The 22,732-nt window shown below is 37.0% G+C and overlaps 2 protein-coding genes across 7 annotated transcripts in view; both read left to right on the top strand.

Moving 5' to 3' along the window:
* The window catches only part of THEMIS (thymocyte selection associated), a 177,620-nt gene extending 165,546 nt beyond the window's left edge, over positions 1-12,074 (top strand). For all 3 annotated transcript variants that reach the window (XM_070557020.1, XM_070557021.1, XM_070557022.1), the window contains one exon: positions 10,394-12,074. In XM_070557020.1, the coding sequence (XP_070413121.1) occupies positions 10,394-10,425 (32 nt within the window). In that variant the 3' untranslated portion in view covers positions 10,426-12,074. The remainder of the gene's footprint in view (positions 1-10,393) is intronic.
* Positions 12,075-17,572: 5,498 nt separating this feature from the next.
* The window catches only part of LOC103559644 (protein LEG1 homolog), a 41,294-nt gene continuing 36,134 nt past the window's right edge, over positions 17,573-22,732 (top strand). For 2 of the 4 annotated variants that reach the window (XM_070557024.1, XM_070557023.1), the window contains exons 1-3: positions 17,610-17,752; positions 19,451-19,651; positions 21,432-21,890. The gene's annotated coding sequence lies outside the window, so the exon portion shown is untranslated. Of the gene's footprint in view, positions 17,753-19,450; positions 19,652-21,431; positions 21,891-22,732 lie in introns of all 4 variants that reach the window. The other 2 variants (XM_070557026.1, XM_070557025.1) reach the window with 2 other exon arrangements.

Here is a 22,732-nt window from a genome sequence, read left to right as displayed (position 1 = left end):
CTTCAAACCTCACTTTTATCTTGTCTACTGAGTATGTTTCTTCATTTGAAAAAAAAAAAACTCAGTGGATCTCCACTTAACCTTGACCATGCTTGGCATGGATATAGCTCCTCTCTGAATATTCGATGACCACCTTGGAGTTCAGGATGGGCAAATGATACCCTTTCTGAGCTTTCTCCTCTTTTTAATGCTTAGACTCGAACGAGTCACTTCCCAAATTCACTTTGGGTGAGAGTGGCGGCTTTAGAGTCATTGTAGTGTATCACAGACAGAAGCAAAAGCAAGAACGAAAACTTTGTTAAGACGGGGGTGCTGCTTTTCTAGTCTTGTCCTTCTGGACACCCAGATCTTATTCTTTCAGTTAGATGAAGGGCAACTATTTTAAATACGTATCTAATAATTATGCTAAAGGGAATTCTTTATTTTGGAATTCAATGTAAACAACTAGAAGGTTCGCCGTGAATGGCTGAACGCACGTAGTATGACGAGAGGTTTCTCTCTTGAGGCCAGGAGTATAGCCAACTATACCTCAGAATCAGTACTGTCAGCCCCACTTCCTCTTCACTAAGAAACTGATGGAAATGTCCCACCAGATCTCATGGATGACCTTCTCTGTGTCCTTGGTTCCCTCTGTTTGCCCCACAAGTCCCATGTCTTATTTTAGGAACATTGTTTTTGAGTCTGCATGATATTTTGTCCATAAATTACTGAAAGAACAGTTCTCTGAAAGGATGATTAAGTGGTTAACCTCTGGAGTCTGACCTCAGACTGCTGGGTTTAAATCTTGGCCTCCCACTTGCTGGCTGTGTACCATGAGCAATTTGTTAACCTCTCTATCTTTTTATTTGTAAAATTGAGTTAATAATAGCACTATACTGTAGGCCATTTTGAAGAATACATTAAATAAAATAGGTTAAAGTTAGTATAGTACATAATAAATCCCAATTGAATCATAGCTACTATAATTAACTTCTACATCTCTATGAGTTGATTGCTAAGGAAAACTTTGCTTTCCTGACAGTACGTTGTGCCAAGCGCTGGCTGTGCACACCTGATGTGACTCTTGCAGTCTCTGAGTTTCTGTCTGCAGTTTTTTCCTATAAGAACTGTATCCTCTTGGGAATTTCATGGCCTTTGTGAGTCCCATGGTTGTGGGAGGTATTAGAAACCCTCTTTGGAGACGAGTCACTGGCTCCTCTGAGTCCAAAAGTCACTGCAATTGTGCAGAGACGTGGAAGCCCTGCCCTTCTCTAGTGGCCCTCATCCCTGTCTTACCTTAGCTGCGGTAGCTCAGGAGGAGCACAGGGCTTCACTGTTTAATCAGTTTAAGAGCTATTTTTGGCAGATGACGTGTTCAGTGCAAATGTTTGTTTTAAGCTATTGGTTGCACGTCCAGTCCCCAGGGTGGACTTGCACAGGGAGGGTTTACTGGGAAGTGCTCTCAGGAACAACACATAAGGCAGAGGAACCAAACATGTCTGGGCAGAGGGAGGAGTTGAATCATAATGCAGTCGCAACCCAGACCTCGGCTGATCTCACAGGGAGCGCTGGAGCTGGAGTGGCTCTTCAGAGTTGTCCTGTATTGGGGTGAGGGGGCCAGGCTTTTATAGCCTTGCATCAATTAATCATTGATGCAGCTGCCCTGAGAAGGAGGAGTGACTGTGGACAAGGTGGCTTCCTTCAGCCAAGGGCAAAGTCATTTGGTATCAGAGGATCATCATTTAGTTGTGAGAAGGATGTGGCTATTATGTAGGTCGCTCATTAATTGCAGTGATTGCTTCTGGTGATCTGACTGGCTAAATAGGAGGCTGGTTTCTTTTTCCCTCTTTATGTGTCTCTTTAAAAACTACAATCTTTGCCAGGACAGATAATCTTTTAAAATATGCCTGTTTGATTTTGCCCTACGTAAGTGTTCTCTACTGAGCAAATTTTGTACTCTCCTGATCAAACTTTGATGGAATTTCCTTTCACCAGAAAGCTTCAACTATGTTCTTCTAATTATCCCTACATCTTTAGAGTGACCCCATGCCATGACTCATCCTTCATGGATTAGACTTGTCAAGCAATGAGATGAACCCTGGGCCTGAAAACAAAACACAGATACCCTAAGATCTAGTTCCAGCTATGCAAGACCTGGACGTGTAGCCTTTCACAAGCCTTTTCATTTTTTCTGAGTCATACTTGTCTCACCAAAATAGCGAGTGTGCGAGGTGACCTTTATGCTCTGAAAATTCTGAAAGCATGTGGTTCTATGGCCTAGTCTGATATTGTAGAGTGATGCGGCTGTTGCTCATCTCTAAGTAAGACTCACATGGAAATGATTCACCACATCTAAGAACTTACTTACTGTGGTAAATTAAACAGAAGAGAGGCAACAAGCTCTATGGGAAAACTCTTCACTGTGGTCAAGGTGGAAGCTAGAAATAAAGAATGCATCTATAAGAAGATAAAGAAGTCTTTCTATTGAGTTTTAATTTAATCTGAATGTTTAACCTAAACTTCAGATTTTACTTGTATGATGGGAAACCAAACATAAGTCAGTTCCCTATCAGGACTATTTTGAAAGTGGGGATTCTATATTAAAGACTTTGTCTGAATGACTGAGTATATCGAGAGGTAGGTACTTTGGATATCATAAAATATATTCTTGTTTCTCAATTTTAATAAAGAAACACTTCAATAATTCAGCGTTATTCTTTCTTTCTTTTCTATTTGGTGAGGACAATCGGCCCTGAGCTAACATCTGTGCCAATCTTCCCCTATTTTATATACGGGATGCTACCATGGCATGGCTTGATGAGTGGTGTTTAGGTCCACACCCAAGGTCTGAACCTGCGAACTCTGTGCTGCTGAAGCAGAAGGCACAAACTTCACCACTACACCACCAGGCCGGCCCTCGGTGTTATTCTAAGCAGTGTGTAATGCTAAGCTCAATGATTACTTTTACTCCAAAGACTAGAAAGCATGTTATTTAAAAGAGTGGATAATTTCAAACTGGTGATCTGAAATCTGGTACATCTTTTATCCTTCTATTTAACATCGATATAGCTTTTTCGTAACATAAACAAAATAATGACGCTAGTAGAACTTCCTTTACATTTCCAGGGGATATTATCACAGTCTGGAAATACTGACAGCCTGAAGTGAAATGTTATAAGATTGCACTTCATTTTATAGCTACCTGCTTTCCTCTTCTCAGGAGGTTTACATGTTTAAGAATATTCTGGAAGGAGAACGGCAGTCACTTCATTCTTTGAAAAATTCTGAAATATCATTTCCTATTAGGCAGTCGTGTGAGTACTGACAGCCTTGCCCCACTTCTTCCCTAGAGATTAATTTATTTCCTGCAGTGCTTGCTCTTCACGGAAAATCTGACTCGTCAGCCTTCACCAATGGGAGATCTCATTAGCAGAATGTTAATTATAAAAGCAAAACCATACACCATATTGAAAAGGAAAACAGTTCTCTAGGCAAAGCAATCTTTTCTTTTTTTTGTTTCCCTCCATTCTCTCCTCAATCCGTGGCTGGACAGGAAGAGTAACCACTGGGGAAACAGCCTGTGAGATGGTGGGGCATAGAGGAAAATGTTCAGGCTTTGCAACCAGGCAGACCCAAGATTCGGTGCTCATTCAAAGAATGTCACATTTCTTTGTGATTTGTTTCCTTTTTGGTAAAATGAGGCTAAAAATGTTTCACATGAAATTGTGTAATGAGACTGGCACAGAGTAGAGACTGGCACAGAATAATCACTAAAAAATTATTTTATTATTATCATAGAACTCAATCAACGGCCTTTATTTGGCACCTACTGCGTATTGATTCCTGTGTTGTCGTATTAACTGTGGCTCACATGTAACATGAACCCTGGGCCTGAAAACAAAATGCAGGTACCCTGAGGTCTAGTCTCAGCTCTGCACAACCTGTGTAGCCTTTCACAAGCCATTTCATTTTTCTGAGTTATACTTTCCTCACCAAAATAGGAGGTGTGCCAGGTAACCTTTATGACTTGTCAATTCTGATAGCATGTGATCCTATGGCCTCTTCGGATATCGTAGAGTGATGCAACTCTCACTACCATGAGACACTTAATCTATTAGAGATTTGAAGAAATATGTCCTTCAGCTCTTAGGAGCTAGAAGTGTCAGATGGAGACAGGTTATTGAGGTGTCCTGTTTGAAATCTTGCCTACTGTCCATGTCCTCTCTCTTCTTATTACCGCTTTCAGAATGTCTGCTAGAGACATATGAACTTATTTTCTTTTCACCAGTGAGTTCTTTAAAAAATGCAAAAGCTCTTTGCTAATAGTTTTAGATCTATCTAGTGGACTTAAAACTGCATTTGAGTGTATTTTTAAAAATAATTTTCTCTAAAATAAAAATTGTCATTTTCTATTTGATTCAGTCTCAGAAATGAAACTTTGATGAATTAAATCTTGAGGCAAAGAAGACAATAGTATGGCAGAAAAGTAGCGATAGGGTTGAGAAATACGTGCTGGATTAAGAAACAAAACTAATTATTTTAAACCCAGAATGATCGCTAGTTCAGTAACATGATTATGATTAACAAGTCCATTTAAGTGAATTAACTTTTTTCTTATTTCCTCCACATTATTTTATGATTTGAGTGTAAAAGTAGAAAGAAAGAACAATTGAAGCACTAGATGATAAAATAAAAGAGAAGAGATGTCATTGTGAAAACCCATGACAACTGAGACCTAACACGGGGCTGCTACAAGCAGAGATGAGGCACGTACGTGATGCACAATTTATGATAGATGGTATTCTTTCATATGACAAAATAGTATATTTTTAAAGACCATCAACAGTATCTGAACTTGAGTAGAACAAGGGACTGCATATTTATGGTGGTGACCTCTGTCTTTGACATCTATGGAGTCATGTATAAATCATTGATTGATTCTTTTTCATGGTAAATGTATTTTTTTTTAAAGTGTGGAGGTTACTTCTAAATAATAAGCTTTTGAGCCTCTCCCCAATTCCATAATTTTATTCATGAACAACTTTCAGTCTTATCATTTTTAATTTCTTTCCCTCTTTCTTCTACTCTTTCTTCTTGGCAGGTGACAATCTTTCTTTATTCATTGTTCCAAACGAATTATAGTTCTTATTTCACTCAAGAAGCCCATCTTTGTTCTGACCATGAACTAAGCAAAGCAAGAAGGAACAAATGGTGATAACTAAAATTTATCTCAGTAATTTGCTAACTTCTTGTGGATAAAAAAAGTCACTTAATGAGCATGTTAAAAATAGATATTCTTGGGGTCTGCTCTCTAGAGCAGCATTGGCAAACTCTGGTAGTGGTCAGATCTGTCCCATGCCTGCTTTTGTATAGCCCATGAGGTAAGAATGTTTGTTTTGTCATTATAAATTGCTGGGAAAAAATTAAAAGAAAAGGAATACTTTCTGACATGTGAAAATTAGATGAAATTCACATTTCAATGTCTATATAGAGTTTCATTGGAATACAGCTTCACTCACTCATTTACATTTTGTCCATGACTGCTTTCACGCAGTAGCAGCAGTTTTGACAGAGACCGTGTGCAAAGTGTAAAATATTTGCTCCCTGGTCCTTTAGAGTAAAAGTTTGCAGCCTCTGCTCTAGATAGTATGATTCAGAAGCTCTCAGGTTGGAACCTGGAATCTATTTCAACATGTTTCTTGGGTGATTCTGATGCACGGGGTCTCTGGATCACACTCGGAAAAAATAATGCACTAGGAGAATTGAGAACAACCTTTCTCTTCTTCTCACTCATCACATCCACTCCATCAGCAAATCCTATCTGCATTATCTTCAAACGATATCTAGAATATGACCATTTTTACCATGTTTGCTGCTATCAACCTAGTCCACAGCATCGTCATTTCTTGTCTGGATTCTTATATTGGCTTCCTAGCTAGTCTGTCTGCTTCTGCCCTTGCCTCATACTGTCCATCCTCATCACAACAGCCAGAGTGAATGTGTGTACATCTTAGTCAGATGACGTAACTCCTTTTCTCAAAATCCTTCAGTGGTCTCTCTACTTCTTCCCTTTTCTTACCGTTCTAGCTATATTGGCTTCCTAATTATTCCTCAAAAACTCTAGAGGTGCTCCATCCTCAATGCTTACACAGGCTGTTTTCTCTAAGTGGTATAATTTTCCCTGCGGAGAGCCACATGACTTTCAGCTTTGTCTCCTTGAGGTCTTTCCTCAGCCATTGCCTTCTTGGTGATCCCCTCTCTAACCACCTTATTGAAACTGTAACCTTCCTAACTGGGACCACCTATCTTCCCTATACCATCTAACATACTATACACATCATCTCTTTATTTATTTATTTATTTTTGGTGAGGAAGATTGGCCCTGAGCTAACATCTGTGCCTATCTTCCTCTTGTTATTTTTTTTCTTTTCTCCCCAAAGCTCCAGTACGTTCTCGTATATCCTAATTGTATGTCATTCTAATTCTTCTATGTAGGATGCCACCACAGCATGGCTTGATGAGTGGTGTGTAGGTCTGCGCTCAGGATCTGAACTGGCAGACCCTGGGCCACTGAAGCAGAGCGCAAGCTTAACCACTCAGCCATGGGGCCATCACCATCTCTTTATTTTGTTATGGGTCCCCTTCCCCATATGAGGGCACCATGAGGGCAGGGATTTTTATCAGTTTGCTCTATCCTTAGATTCTAGAAGACTGCCTCACTTATTGTGACCTCTCAATAAATATTTCTTGAATAAAGAAATGAAACCCGTTCTGTACTTGACAGATAATGAGTGACATCTATCAAACATTTTCTGTATGCCAAAACAGTTGTCAGGAGTATAAATATAAGACTCACTTCTGAAAAAATGATGCATATCCACTTAATCGCTACAGATGAGAGGAAGAATAAAGCAGCTATTTCAATTTCAACCAATTATTTAATTACAAAAGGTGTTAATGAAAGGAAAGTAGAGGATGGGTACAAGGATGAAAATGGGTACAAGGAAGAAAATCCTGTTGAAAATGTTCAGAAGAGATTCCAGGAAACTGCATTTCACAATCAAGCTGCCTCCTAAAGAGGGTAGATGTGCTCCCTGTAGGTTTGACTGTTCACCATCAAGTTGAGCAAGTTGAGGAGACTGGTACCCAAGTTCCCAAAAGGGAAAACGAGCAGAGTGTGACTGGCCTTGTTTCAAATAAACTCTTCAGGGAACATCAGCTTTATAAGAGAATGTAAAGCAGATTTAGGTACACTTGAACTTGATTCCTCTAAAATAAAAGAAAATGGAGACTTTCTTTGACTCAATCCTCTCATTCAAAAAATTTCTCATCTAATTTTATGTATATAAAGCTTCATTTTGTGGATTGAACAGTAGGTTTTTCTCACAAAGATGCAGATTTTGACCATTGAAGGACACTTTTGACTAGTGAGAGATATTTTTTAGAGAGCAAAGCAAAATAAAATGAAATTGCATTCTATATCTATGCCTCTGTGGATGAAGTGTTTGGCTAGATGCCTGAAGAACTGAATGTACATGATTCCACAGTCTTCAGTTGATTTGATCATCTAAGTAATTCTGAATATTCAAAAGTAATCAGTGAATATTCAATTCAGTGTAAGAAACATCACCTCCATATTAAGTTTGTGACATTTCCAAAAGGAATGGTTGATGAATGCCAAAAGAGTTGAGGATTTTAAATCAACTTGAATTTTGAAACCTAAATAATTACCAGAAAAATTAGTTCTTGCACATTTTGAGGTTTCTTGAAAGCTAATGCAATAAAAGACACAGTTTCTATTCAATATGAAATCTGCTCTGTCAACTTGAGCCAGCCACTAGAGCACAGATGTTTTTTAGAACCTTCCTGTACTGGGAGGAAGATTGGGCTAGATCAGGCAGAGAGAGGTGACTTGTAAGGTCCCTTCCAAAACTAAGGTTGTTTAATTCCTATTATTTTATATTCAAATAATTTAATTATCCTAATTCCCTCACCTCCCATTTTTCTGCTTAACTATGTACTATCTTGAATCAGTTTATTGACAAAGGAGAGTGGGACTAATAACTGTCAAGATGACAGATTGAGCTATCAAATGACAGGCTTATAACAGTTTTATGTGAATATTAGGTGGTAATAGCAAGTAATATTTCTGTAGCACTTTACATTTTACAAAGCATTTGCAGGTCCATTATTTCGTTTGATGTTTCCTCTGCTCTATGATTCAGTTATTACTCTCAAAACTCATTCACAGATAAGGAAATGGAATTCCGAGATGCCTCAAGACACACAGCCAGTAAGTCTTAGAATCAGGAGTCAGACGTAGGTTTTCAGGTTCTTCTTCTCTATGCTCTAATCTATTTCATTTGCCCTCACCCCACTTCTTCCCCCAAGAAACGCGACACTGAGAAATACTGCTGTTATCCCTTTTTACAGATATAGTCACAAAGATAGTAGGTGATAGGAGTGGGAATTAAATCTGGGCACACTGCCTAAAAATCCTGTGTTCTTTCATCTATAATGCTTATTCTACAATGTGTAGTTTTATTGCTGTTTGTGATGTAAGAAAAGCTTAGAAATCGAAAGGCAGCAATTGGGGATAGCAGATGATGAGGAGAGAGCATGAAATCGAGGCGAGCATGGAATCCAGACTTCCTTGCTCTCATCAGGCCACTAACTACCCTCACCCGACCCCAGCCACCAGCCCCAGTTAACACCAAGGGGAGATGTTGACAGAGAAAAATAAAATCAGGTTGCTGGGGAAATTAACATGATATGTGGAGAAATTCTGTTTCTTTCTACTTTGGCATCTCCTTTCTTCTTTCCCAATTAGTCTGTGAGCCCCTCAGAGGTCAAAAAACTATATTTTGCCTTTCTATTTCACACATATAATAAAAATAGCTAACAGTGAGACAGTAAAACTCTTCACTGTAAAACACCAACTGTGTACATTTATTAACTTATTTAATCTTTGCCATAAACCTATAAAATAGGCACTATTATTATCGCCCCTCTTTTTTTTAAAGCTGAGGAAACGAGGCACATAAAACTTAGATAACTTCCTTAACGTTATATGGATTTAGTATGTAGTGGAAAAAGAGGGAAGGAAGACAGGAAGGAAGGAAGGAAACAGAGAGGAAGAAGATGGGGAGGGGAGGAAGGAAAGACGAGAGGGAGAGAGAGAAGGGAAGAAGGGAAAACAAAGGGAAGAAAGAGAGAGGGACGGAGAGAGAAGGAAGAAAGGAAGGAAGAAATGGGAGGAAAAAGGGAGGAAGGAGGGAAGAAGAAAGTCTTAGGCTAATGGGCACTCTGGGGCCAGAGCCTCGGAGTGTTCCTCTCCACATCCACGTAACAGCACTTAACAGATCACTAGTACAATATGTACAGGTGTGGGAGAGCTAAAGAGAGACTGATTTTTGGTACCTCTTGACCATTAAGTATAGTGCTTGTGTGTGCTATCAGGATTTTTTTAAATCACCCTTCCCCATGCTCCACAAAGCCATAATGGAAAGGACTGAAGTGTCTTGCCTGAACTCAAGATTTCTATTTGCAATGTAGCTTTTTTTACCTGAGAGTTTGATATGTTGTTGTGTTAGAGTCGAGTCAGTGTATACGTTAACAGAAGCTTTAGATGGTATAGCTCATGCTTGAGACCTGCTGCTTTTTCTTCAGTTTAACATTTATAGTTCGCCTTTTTCTCCTCTGAAGTCTTTAGAACTGGAGTTCTAGGTCTGAGCTCTATTCTGAAGGCATTTTACCCCAGCCAGAGTGTTGGGTCTGCAATCATTCAGTTTTTTTAGAGCACAGTCAGCTTCAGTCTCTTACTAGCTGAGTGATTGCTCAGCAAGTCTGTTAACTTCACTGCGGATTCAGATTTTTACTTTACATTACCTGTATAAAGAGTTTTTATATGAGCTGGCCTGGTGGTATAGTGGTTAAATTTGCACACTCCGCTTCCACGGCCCAGGGTTGACAGGTTCAGATCTTGGATCCTGGGGTGGACCTACACACCTGTCATCAAGCCAGGCTGTGGCAGCGTCCCACATACAAAATAGAGGAAAATTGGCACAGATGTTAGCTCAGAGACAATCTTCCTCAAGCAAAAAAAAAAAAAAAAAGAAGAAAAGGGAGTTCTTATAAGGATAAACTAAAATGCAAAGAACAGTACTTTGTAAACTGAACAAAGCTTCACAAATTGAAGGTATTATCTCTTACCTCATTTACTTTGTTTCTAAAGGGTTTACATTTCTTCCTTTTTTTTCCCCTGACTCTTCTTATTTTCCTATCAATTGTTATTTCAAAAGCTTATATGCAGGTGAGTGTCTTATAAACAGTATTTAAAAGCAAGTATTTTCCTTCCTGGCTATTTCGGATACATATTTCTGATATACTCCTTTTATTTTTCCTTTACTTATAGAAATCTTCAAAAATGAAAAACATCAAAAATAATGAGAAGTGACTGAAGCCATTTGGGCAGTGAACATGAATGTTGCAATGGAAAAATAAGCCTAGCTTTCTAGTTGAAAAACAACTATTCTCCAGCGGATCCCAGAAGAAACCTGACTGGCCACTGCAAAGGAGAGAACAACCTTCAAAGGTTAAAAAGCTAAAACTTAAAGAGAAACCTATGCTGTGGAATTCCCATAGCCTATTTTGTTGTGCCTAAATTCATATGTATTGTTTCATTGTTGCTTAGGCCGTATTTATTTAATGTGCAAATTTTGTTTGGTTCTTATTTCCACTACCAACAATTAAGCAACTGAAAGATAATTTTGTATTTCAGTTTCTGAGTAAGACCAGTCCAAAATAGAATAAAAGCCCACCAAATATTTTTTTTCAGAATTTGTTTTGCCGTTTTTCTAGTGTTATCAGCATTCCTGTTAAAAATAACTTAAAAAATAATTATATCCAAGAGCGATTTAAAATACTCAGGTTTCTTATCTGATTGCCTTGAAGCTGTGGAAATGAGTTTGACTTCACGTTCTCAGTTTGCTTTAGAAACTCACTGTAAATAAGTGTGTTTGAGGATTAACAGCCAAAGTCATCATGAGTCACAGGAATTTTCCATAACTTTCTCCTCTGCCCCCTAACAACCAAAGTTCGTGACTGCAGTATCACAAAGGTCTCATAATATGCCTTCTTATTTTATGTACTGTGTACCAGGTCACCCTTTAGATGAATGTTTATTAGGGTTGTAGGAAGACCATTTCATTCATGTATTGTTATGTATTAAGTATACAGGGACAATACCAAAATGAAGAGACAGAAGTAATCTCATTAAAATTACACAGGAATTTAATGGTAAGCTTTGGACTTTGTTCCTAGGTCATACTCTTTACAAAAACTGTTAGCTAATCTCCTATGTCATAATTCTTTTACATTATCTGTAGAAACTATTCAGGAGTTTGGTACCAAGAGTTTCTGAAGACAAAAAATCACGAGACAACTTTTCAACAGAAAAAATAATTATGGTTAGAGATATTTCAGTCAGTGTTAATACTCTGATTTAGCTTACTTCCACTTACCTTTGCTTTTCTTTTTAAGCAGTAGTGAATCCTGATTCCCCATACCCTAGAAGTTGTTTTGCGATTTGATGTGGTAATATACTTTGTTATTTACAATTTCTGAAATTTTCTGAGGTGGTTTCACTTTTATTTATTTTGCTTATTTTTGGCCAAAAGAACAAGAACTTTTCAAGATTTATGTTCCTATGTTTGATTATTGAAGTCCACAGAGAATCCTTCTTCAACCCAACAACTCTGACAAACTGGTGTTTTTGGACTCATAGAACTCATAGGCCAATTTGTTATTTTTTCAAGTAATAATGAATGCTTAGTATTTTTTATTCTGTGTATGAGAACAATTAAATTTGTCCTTTTAGTAAGTACAATTCTTTGATTAGAAAATCAAGAGAATATATGTCTTAGCTTGACTGCAAATCACCCAGAGCTTTCCAGTGGAAATCATATACAGCATTTCTAATTTAATATGCCCTTTTATGTACTGTACTTCCAGCTTTCCCGATACTAAAAAGTATAATAAACTTCATGCTCATTTATGGAAGATTTTGGGAGGTTGAAAATAAATTTCTAATTTTCCTTTGTGTGTGTGTATGTGTTTTTGTCATATTTAACTGTGGAATAACTGTCTTCCTATAATAAATAGTTAAAATATTCTTGAGGGGGCCTCCCCATGGCCAAGCGGTTAAGTTCGCTCTCCACTTCAGCGGCCCAGGGTTTCGCCAGGGTTCGTGAGGGTTCACTTGTCAAGCCATGCTAAGGTGGTGTCCCACATGCCACAACTAGAAGGACCCACAACTAAAAATATACAACTATGTGCTGGGGAGTTTTGGGGAGAAAAAGGAAAAATAAAATCTTTAAAAATAAAAAACAAAAAATAAAATAAAATATTCTTGAATATTCTTGAATTAGAACTGAAATCAATTCTTCACTACTAAGGAGGAGGCTGCATGTGTTAAAGAAGCCAAGAGGACAGAGACGCTCCCTCCGTACTTTCAACCAGGGACCTACAGTGCTGAGCACAATGACCTAATTTCACCATATTGTCAGGCTGCCTGGGTCACCACCAAGACTACCAGTTAGTAACGGTATCCTTTTCCCAATTGAATAAGTCAAGCAGCTTTGGGAACGGGATGGAAAGGGAGTGAGAAATGGAGAAAGAAAAACGTTCTTCTTTGAGATGTGTTTGGCTCTAACAACCAGAACTTTAATATAAAAAGTGTGTGTTTTAAGATCAAAGTCAACATTAATGAGACTTCTTGATGTTTATCCAAAGGCTTAAGATACAAGTTACTCCTACAAAGAAGAGGATGTGTAAAATTTGTGGGAAGGAAGAGTCAGAATTAGGATCCAAATATATCTCAATAGGCTGGAATACTAACAATGGAATCTAATAGAATGAAAGTATTCCTCTGATTTTACCATCAAACTATTTCCACATTTTACCACTTCTTTCTGATTCCACTTCTGCTACTGTGGCCCAAGCTTCAATCAGCTCTTCTTGGATTGCTGCAGTCACCCTGTAATCATTCTCTTTATTCTTGTTCTAGCTACCAATCAAGGTACTCTCAATGAAGTAGCAGAATGATTTCCTTAAAATGTATCATATTTCTTTATGCCACAGTCGCTTCCCACCTCAATCAAACAAAAAATTCCCGAAGTGATCTACAAAGCACTACACGATCTATTCCTGTTACCTCTCTGGCCTCTTCTCCTCTCACTATCTTATGTTTGAGGGGTGATAAATTAACACTCAGAGACTGAGATTGTCTTTGCCAATAATTTATTCAACACAGGTTCACTGCAGGAATTCTCATAATTTCACAAGCCAATAGCATACAGGATAATGTCTCTTAATAAGCCAATAAAGAAATAACGTGCTCCAAACCAATAACAGACTAATTACGCTATTGTTTCAGGCAAGGGGAAGATGAAAGAAACAAGTCCAAATTTAGTTCTAGGTGTACCTTTCTACTGGTACTCAGGAGAGATGGCTTAGCCAACTGAGTGCTGATGTCCAGCTGCCAGCCCAAAAGTGAGAGCATGTTGCTAGGGAACGGCAGTGCCAGTATTGACAGGCAAAATGATCTCCTTTGAGGGCCACTGCATGGCTTTAACCACTGCTGGTAAAAAGAGTCACCTTTCTCGTGGCAGGAGCTAATGCCCCGTGGTCTTCGGAGAGCTGTTTAGATCAGCAAAGGGTAGCCATGCCCAGATGGAGCATTCTCCTTCAGTCCTTACAAACTCTTGGCATTTATAGTTTAAATGTTCCTTCATCATAGTTGTTTCTTCAGATGTTCTTATGGATAAGCCCCCAGCGGTGCCCCTCAGCAGCTGACCTACTGAGTGTTACTGATAGCCACAGAGGTCGAATGATGACATCCTGACACAACCTCACTCTTAGATCAAAACAGTTTCACTCTTAAAAACAACTTGTTGTAAACAAGTGGATTTGAAATCATATCAAACCAATACACAACACATTCACTGTGCTCAGGTCATGCTAGCCTCCCCATCATTCATCAAACAGGCCAGGACAGTCTTGCCTCAAGGCCTTGGCATTTACTTTTTGCTCATCTGCAAGTGCTTTTTGCTCAGCCATCCACACAGGTCACTCCCTCACTTCCCTCAGGTTTTATACAAATGCCTGCCCTGACAACACAACCTCAAAGTGTAACCTCAACCCCACGCTTCTTCCTGTCTCCTTCCCTATTTTATTTTGTTTTTCTTCCTAATAACTGATTCTATCTAACATACTATACATTTTCTTTAAAGCTTTGTGGATGGCACTAATTTCTGCCAATATACCTGGGATAGGACATTGTTTTATGTTTACTCTATTGGCCAGAAGTAAGTGAAGTTAGTTTCAAGAGATTCAACTCAGCTTTTTCTACTAGAATAACTCTTTCTCCACAGACCAAGGAATCATTTCTCTGGTTCCAAGAACCACTATGTACCTCTTTTTTGATTATAACTTGAGAAATGAGGAAATGCCCACTGGTAGGGTCTGTGGAAGCAGTGGGCACCCTGTAAGGTGGACATGGCCCAGAAGACTCTATTTATTATTTGATCTACTCTAAGAGGAGTTGTATTATTTATGAAAGGACAGATCTAAGCACTCTGTGCATGATTGTCTCAATGGTTTATTGTATATATGTAATATATATATCCTGTCATTAATGTACTGAAGCTGTACTAAAGAGTGCAAGGTAGATACACATCCCTTTAGGTGACTACTGAGGTGCTTAAGCTGAGGAGCCTTGGTTCCCATAGTTTCCCTGTGCTGATGTTACTCACTCTCGTAACATCTTCTTGTCAGTCCTTGAGAACAGTGCAATGATTGGATACATGAGATACTGAACCCGGGTGTTTGAAGGCCTCAGGATTTTGTTGCTCTGCATAGTACTTGCTATCTGTTTTCTACCTTTTGTTAAAGCTAAGTAAACTTGGTGCTGGATAAGCCTATTGAGCTTTGTGTATTTGATTGACAATCTAAAAATAAAACTCATGCTAGTGGTCCTGTCCTTACAAGACTACAAAGAAACATAAAAATGCTAGAAACAAAATATATAATGATAAAAATAATAACATGTTAGGCACAACAGAAGAGAGAGTTGATGAGATGGTAGATCTTAAGTTCTCAGGCAGAATGCAGCAAAGAATGACAAGACAATGAACATATAAAAGATATATTCAAAGACACTGATATGACTTTAAGAAGGCATAATATTTATTTTAATTAGAGTTACAGCAGGAGGAATTGAGAGAATGGTGAAAGGTGAAGGTGAGGTAATATTCAAAGAGACTATATCTGAGAACTTTCTAGAATTGATAAAAGATGCCAATTCTCTGAGTTAGGAAAATATGGCATATCTCAAGAAGGATAAAAAAAGTACTTCCCCAAACATTGTACAATACAATGTGACTATAATAGTGAAATTTGAGAAGATAGATGCAAAACTAAGGCTGGGACATCAGTGGGGCAAATAATAGATTTTGAGGGCTAAAATAGAAGGTGGGACCCAGGGGACTAAGGGAAAAAACTTTCTAGACCGTGAACCCAATTAAATAATTTAAAAAAGTAAGAATAAAAAACTTTTACAGATAAACAAAAACAAAGAGGAATTACAATCAGTGAATTCTAAGTACAAGACTATATAAAGGACGTACTCTAAGAAAAAAAACACATCTGGAAATAAAAACTGAGAATCAAGAAGGAATGGTATGTTAAAAGAGAATTCACAGAGTGGGAGGAAATATTTACAATGTATCCTTGCAACAAAAGAATTGTATTCAGAATGTATAAATAACTCCTACAAATCATTAAGTAAATGCAGACAACCTGATTTTAAGAAAGCATAAAGGATTTAAGCAGGCATTTCATAAATACAGATATCCAAATCGATGATGAACATATGTAAATGTGCTCAAAATCACAGCAGTTTTAAGGAAAATGCAAATTAAAACCACAATGACATATACCATTACAAATCCACCAGATGGCTAAAATTTAAAAAAAAATTACAAAAGTAAGTTTCGAAGAAACTGTGGAGCAATCAGAACTCACACATATTGCTGGTGGGAGTTGAAATTGACACATCTACTTAGGAAACTGGCAGTATCTACTAAAGCTAAACAGATATCTCCCCATGACCCGGAATTTCTACCCTTAGATGTAAATTCAACAAAACTCAGTGCATTAGCCTACCAATAAGATGTGTACAGAGATGTTTGTGTCAGCCTTTTATTCATTGTAGCTCCAAACTGGAAACAATTCATATCCCTGAGCTGTAAGATAGACAAGGAAATTGTGGGAAATGATGCACAACATGAGTGCAATGATACATGCAACAACACAACTATATTTCAAAACTATAATGTTAAATGATAAAAGTCAGACACAAACATAGTCTATGCTGTGTGATTCCATTTATGAGAATTTTAAGAACAGGCAACACTGCTTTAAGTTAACGGAAGGAAGTATACTGTTTACATTTGAGCTGCTCATGCTGGCCATGTTCCATACTCAATCTGTGTTCTGGTTACGTGGAGACACGCATAGATACAAAGTCATCGAGCTTCACATTGAAGAATTGGGCACTTCCCTGCATGAATGTGATAAAGCAAGGGAATGATAAACACAAGTTGTGGAACAATACTTACCCTTGCTAAAGGTTGAGGAGAGATTGGAGTTGGGAGTCTAAGGGCCTTGAAGTGTATTAGTAATGTTTTCTTTCTAATGCTTGTTGGTGGGTAAATGAATATTTTTTAACTTTTTATATATATGTGTACATCACATGTATTCTTTATATCATACTTTTTTATTCTTCATATGTGAGTGTGTATCATATCAGATTCTTTGTATCTTTATATGTGTAACATAAATATATGTTTTGTATATATGAAATATTATATAATAATTAAAAGAAAAAAATGATGAGGAAAACATTGCTTTTTGATTTAGCCAACAGAGGATGTAGATATTCAGCAAACCTCCCTTAAGATACACATTAAAAACCCTTGCGTGCACTTTGTTTTATCATATGTCGTGTTATGATGCATATACTTTTGCTCTTCTATCTTGGTGGAATTCGTTTTTCTATTAGGATGATCTCATAAATATTTATTTATATCTATCCCACATGCTAATAAAAGATAAGGAATACATTTTCTCTACCATGTTGCTTAAAATGCCCCCAAATCCTTTTGTTCAAAATAAATGCTTTCTACATTATATGCCAAATTCTTATCTTTGCCAGAATTCAAAAGTAAGAACTGGATTGTTTAGTCAGTGTTATCAAAGTATTTAACGCATATGATGTTTATATTCTTTTATTTATAATCTTGACATTTAAATTTTTTATTTTATTTATTTATTTTTGCTTCTGTTTATTCTAAGGAAACCTAAAGCTTAGGTTGAATACTTCCACTCCATGAAAAGATATATTAAAAATCAAACTCTACATATTGAATAAAACAAAGCAGAAAGATAAATCTGTTGCAAGGCTTTTGACCTGCAAACCAGGGAACTCAAGGCTAAGGGAACAGTGTGTTCCAAGTTGCTTACAGACCAGGGCATTATGGGTTATTTGGCCTTTTCAGCTGATTGGTTGCCTAGATGTCTTCTTTGTCGCTTGGATCAGGGTAGCTGAGTGAAGGGAACAAGGAAGTCTGGAGATGGCTTGAACAGAATTGGTGTTTGGGGATTGGCTGGGGTCCTCTACTGATTTCTGAGAAGAGCTGTGAATTCCTGTAAGGTGAGGTTTGTTTTCTTTTATGTGTCTGCCTTGATCATCTCCGTTCTGTCCCTGACCTGAGTGACTCCATTTCAGCTTGATTCTACAGATACGTGAAGAGTTCTTATTTCTAAGTTAGAGATTCGTAGTGATAGAGTAGCAAAAATGTTTATGAGTGTTTGTATCCTTGATTAGACTAATACTTGCTATTGGAGGAGTACTGCTGTATTATTTCCCTTCTCCCATTACGTGGGAATAATTGCTTCAGAATACCTGCATCAACATTACTGGCTTATGTGTTAAACATATTGGAAAGTAAAAGGTATCCATATACATTTCTCATTTAGATTCTAAAAGTCTAAAATATAAGTTCATTTTATCAGAGATTGTTACAAATAGGTTTCCCTTTTGAAACTGAGAATTAGGCAATATATTTTATTTTATATTACTGTTGGTGAATTTTGTCACTAGTTTGTGTTCGAGTAAGTTAATTATTTTATTTTTGTATGAGTACAGAAAGATGTACTCAAAATAGTACTACGTCCTATTCTCAGATGGGGCATAAAAAGTCATGGGAAACTGACATTTTGGATATCGGTTTACAAAGTCCTGGAACCACTTGATAGGTCGAATCTAAACACAGGGTTAATACTCCAAGCCATGGAAATTAGAAAAAAAGGTAGATTTTAAAGAAATTTGTAAATCAGGATCTGTGGAACTGAGGAAAAAATAAACCTGCCAAAACAGAGTTTTCAAATTCCCTACGGATATCAATACTGGGGATTTGGGAATAGGAAATTGGAATTCCTGCAGAATCTGGGGAATTCTTCAAATCATAGATTTTTCATATATTTTGCAGTAATAATTTATTTATGTGTTTTAAAATAATAATCATTGTCCATAATAATAAATAGTGAGTCATTTTGTGTGGCAGAGTATTACATTAAGAGGTTTTCAGTTGAAAAATAAAGATTAGATGATAAATGATGGTTGATCATTCTTAAGAGATAATATACTGTGATAAGAAGTAAAAATGGTGTCTACTTGAAATAACTTGATATTAGAAAATAAAAAAGAATATTAAAATAAATGTCAAATAAAAAATATTAAAAATTAAATGACACAATTGTGTATTATTTAAAAGTTATTATTCTTAAAATAAAATTTCATAGTACATGAAGCAGTAATTATCCTTATCCATAACCTTGATCTTTGTTTTGAGACAAATATTCCAGACACAGAAAACATTGCAGTCACGTTGGTTGAATTATTCAGATTGGTGGTTAGGGTACATGTTGTTGCATATAGACCCACTTCCAGTTTTAACAATGAAAGTATTTTGTCTGCGTGTCCTGATTTTGATTTTTCCACTGACATTGCTATTGCTGAGGCTATATTAGATTGTAGGTTAGTTTCTGATTTCAGGTCAGAGTATTCAACAACAGCATTCCTGTCTTCTCTCTGCGTTTCTTCCGCTAAAGTAGTTACAAAGAGCTGCCGCCTAGAGCAAATGTTTAATCACTGGAAAGGCCCGGCCACATTACTAGGATCCAGTAACATTTCAACCTCTGAGCAAGGCTACCAGGACACCACAGAATCATGTGTCGAAATTGCCAAACTAAGGGCTTTTTTGCTTCAGAAATTTGACATTTTTTGAACACCATTCATCAGTTTTATGAACGATGCATGTAAATTTGTTATTTTGAATTTTCTTCACAGGAAAACCTCACCATTAACAGCAATGAGGGCCACAAACACTCAACTGTAAGGTGGTAACACAAAAGGAAAGAATGAATGATTAGATTGTGACCACTTCTCTCCTACGTGCTCCTGGTCTGATCCATAGACATGTCTGCCTTAAAGTTTGACTCAGTTATGTCAAAATATAAGCTTAAAGATCAGTTATGAAGAAGGAAGAAGGTCTGTGGTTTCCCCTGATTTCTAAAAATATGAAGCTTACTGATATTTATGTTTAAATATTGTTTCAAGTGTCTTGATCAATAAATTTATTTTAGCATATCAGCCATTTGTTATGTTACTTCTACAGAGTATATTTAAGCCACTCCTAAATGAGAATTTCAGTAAATTTTTAAAAATATACTTTTATATTGAATAATATGCCCAGAATTGTAATTAACATTTGGAATCATTCTAATTTACTTTTTCTAAATTAATTGAAAAATTTAGCCACTAGGAAACAAAAGCTCAGTTTTTATTTTCAAATGTTTCTGTGACTAGTTAGCTCTATATTCCAACAACTGGCAGCTATGTTAATTACTTTTAATGGTAAAATTATACTGATATATTAGCCACAAAATTAAGGCAATCTTTCAGTAATGGTTTAGATTTCATTACCTATTTTAGAAACTTCCTGGACAATAAGAATAAGGATAAGAAGAATGACATAGAACTTTAAATAGCTTCTGTTAATAATTAGCCGAAATTTTTGTCTTGTGATATGAAAAATCAGAACAAAGTTTTGAAAAAAGATCAAAACAAATTTATTTTAATTAATTTATATTACCAATGAACAAATATAAAGTAATATAATTTTTAAGTACATGAAAAGCTAATGACAGTAAAAAAGACAAAGAAAATGGAATAAATATATTTTTATATTTATTCATACTTAAGACAGCTTTTGAAATATAGTTGACATACAATAAAGAGTGCATATTCACAATGGAAAATTTGGACATATGCTTACACCCATACAACCATGCACCTCCATCAACATAATGAACATACCCACGATGCCAAAAAATTTCCTTGTGTCCCTTAGTATTTGCTCCTCCTGTTTCTCTTTGTCCTCCCTGTAGGCATCTACTTTCCATCTTCTTGCTATAACTATAAATTAATTTGCATTTTCTAGGCTTTTTATAAATTGAATCATGGAGTATATACTCTTCTGTCTGCCTTCTTTTACTCGGTTTAATTATTTTGAGAGTCATGTATGTTATTGCATATATCAGTTGTTTATTCTATATTTTGCTGAGTGCACTGAGGTTGTATGGATATACTGCAAGTTGTTTATCCATTCACCTGCTGATGGACATTTGAATTGTTCTGAGTTATGGCTATTACAAATGAAGTTGCTATGAACAATTGTGTACAAATCCTTCAATGGACATATGCTTCCATTTCTCCTGAATAAATATCTAGGAGTGAAATGTTTGGGTTGTATAGTAGATATATACTTAACTTTTTAAGAAATTACAAAATTGTTTCCCAAAATTGTCCTATTTTTCATTTCATTATGCATGTATGAGATTTTTCAGCTGTTCCACACTCTTGGTGGAAGGTCTAGTGTGTGTGTGTGTGTGTGTGTGTGTGCACGTGCGCCCACGTGTTCATGCATGCGTGCACAGGCAGTTCCTTAACTACTGGTGAGGTGGAATAAACACACACAATTTTCAGTCACCATGGTGTAGTTAAGTAACCACAAGTCACACCAGTCTCCCAACAACACAATTCAATTTCAGTTTCACAGTAAATTAACTGAGTGCACAAAGGGCAAACATTGCTCCTAGCTCATCAGTCCACACGTTCCTTTGTAAATAATACACACACATATTGATCAGTGACTAATCACATCACTTCTTTTAAAGTATGTTGGTGTTGGGTTACTCACTGCACATCTGTTGTTCAGTTGACACAAGGACAATAAAGCACATAGTTATGTTGCTTCCTTGTCTCCCAGGGATAAACTTACATGACATTTTACAAAATTGGATAATCCAAATGAGATATTAAAGAGGCCAACAAAAAGGAAAGAAACGAAAGGTGATAACACTAGCAGTGAGATTTGACTCAAACATGAGTGGAGTTGTGGAAGAATAGCTGACTGTGGACTGTTGGCGCCGCTCCCACTGGAGAGACTCTTGGTGTGCAGCCAGAGGAACTTGGTGGACGCCAACTCAATGCCGTAAACGAGGACGGTGCGTGTGACAGAAAGGATGAAGAGGTCTCAGAGGAGGTGGTGACAGCACATATCTTCACATTACAAGAATTCTCTGAGATATCTCACAACATTGAAAGAGTACAATGTTGGAAGCTGATCTAAAATTAGAAGGAAGTATGAGAATTCCCCAATTATGCTCACTCTGTATGGTAAGATATATGATGAGAAGAATAAGGGAAAGATTGTTCACACTTCGTGGTAAGTTTTTTACAAAGATATATGATACTTTTATTCTCACTGTTCCTAATGTTTTAAATGATAGTGTGCTAGATAAATATTAGTTTTACTATTCTTTTTCATTTCTTTATACAATTACAACTGATAGTAAGATTTTGTAATGTTTAGACAAAATTTTTAAAAGTTATAGAACAATTTTAACAGTTCCCATTGATGACTAAGATCACTTTGCACAATTTCAGCTTGCACAGTCATTTTTATGGTTGATTATTACCATGTAAATAAGGAGTGAGTGCCTAAATTGTACAGGTATATAGTTTAACTTTTACAAATAACTGAGAGTCAATGTTACAACTATATTAAATAGTAAGTGTTACCAAAATAGGAAATGAATAATTAGTGACCATTGGGAATGGTGTTGAGGAAAGGGAACATGTCAGGAACAGATTAGACCAGTTAATGAGCAAGAATCCACAGCTTCTTCTCATCAGACCAGACTCTCCTGCATCCCAGTGGCGATGCACATTCCCCATTACTCTGTGGCCATGAGGAGTTATTTCCCTTGATGCTTATTCCTTTCTAAATCTGTCTCAAATCCATCTACTTCTCTCCAGCTCTTTCTTCCCTTTACGTGCACTTCTCTTTCTAACTGGCATGATCTTTTATCCTGCCTCAGTCGAGCTAGTGAACTGCAGAGTTCAACCATCTCCTCTGTGAATTCTGCAGGATTCAGTCAAGCAGACAGCATCATTCCCTCCTCTCCTTTACCACTCTGTGCACGTGGGACGATAGTGTGTCTTCAGTACTGTGAATACCTGTTTGCATACATTTTCCCTGAGTTCCTGGTGTTCAGGCTCTTTCTG

The sequence above is a fragment of the Equus przewalskii genome, chromosome 9, assembly GCF_037783145.1.
Source record: "Equus przewalskii isolate Varuska chromosome 9, EquPr2, whole genome shotgun sequence".
Lineage (NCBI taxonomy): Eukaryota > Metazoa > Chordata > Mammalia > Perissodactyla > Equidae > Equus > Equus przewalskii.
Note: the sequence above shows the minus strand (reverse complement) of the source record. Positions and strands in the feature narration are given on the sequence as shown.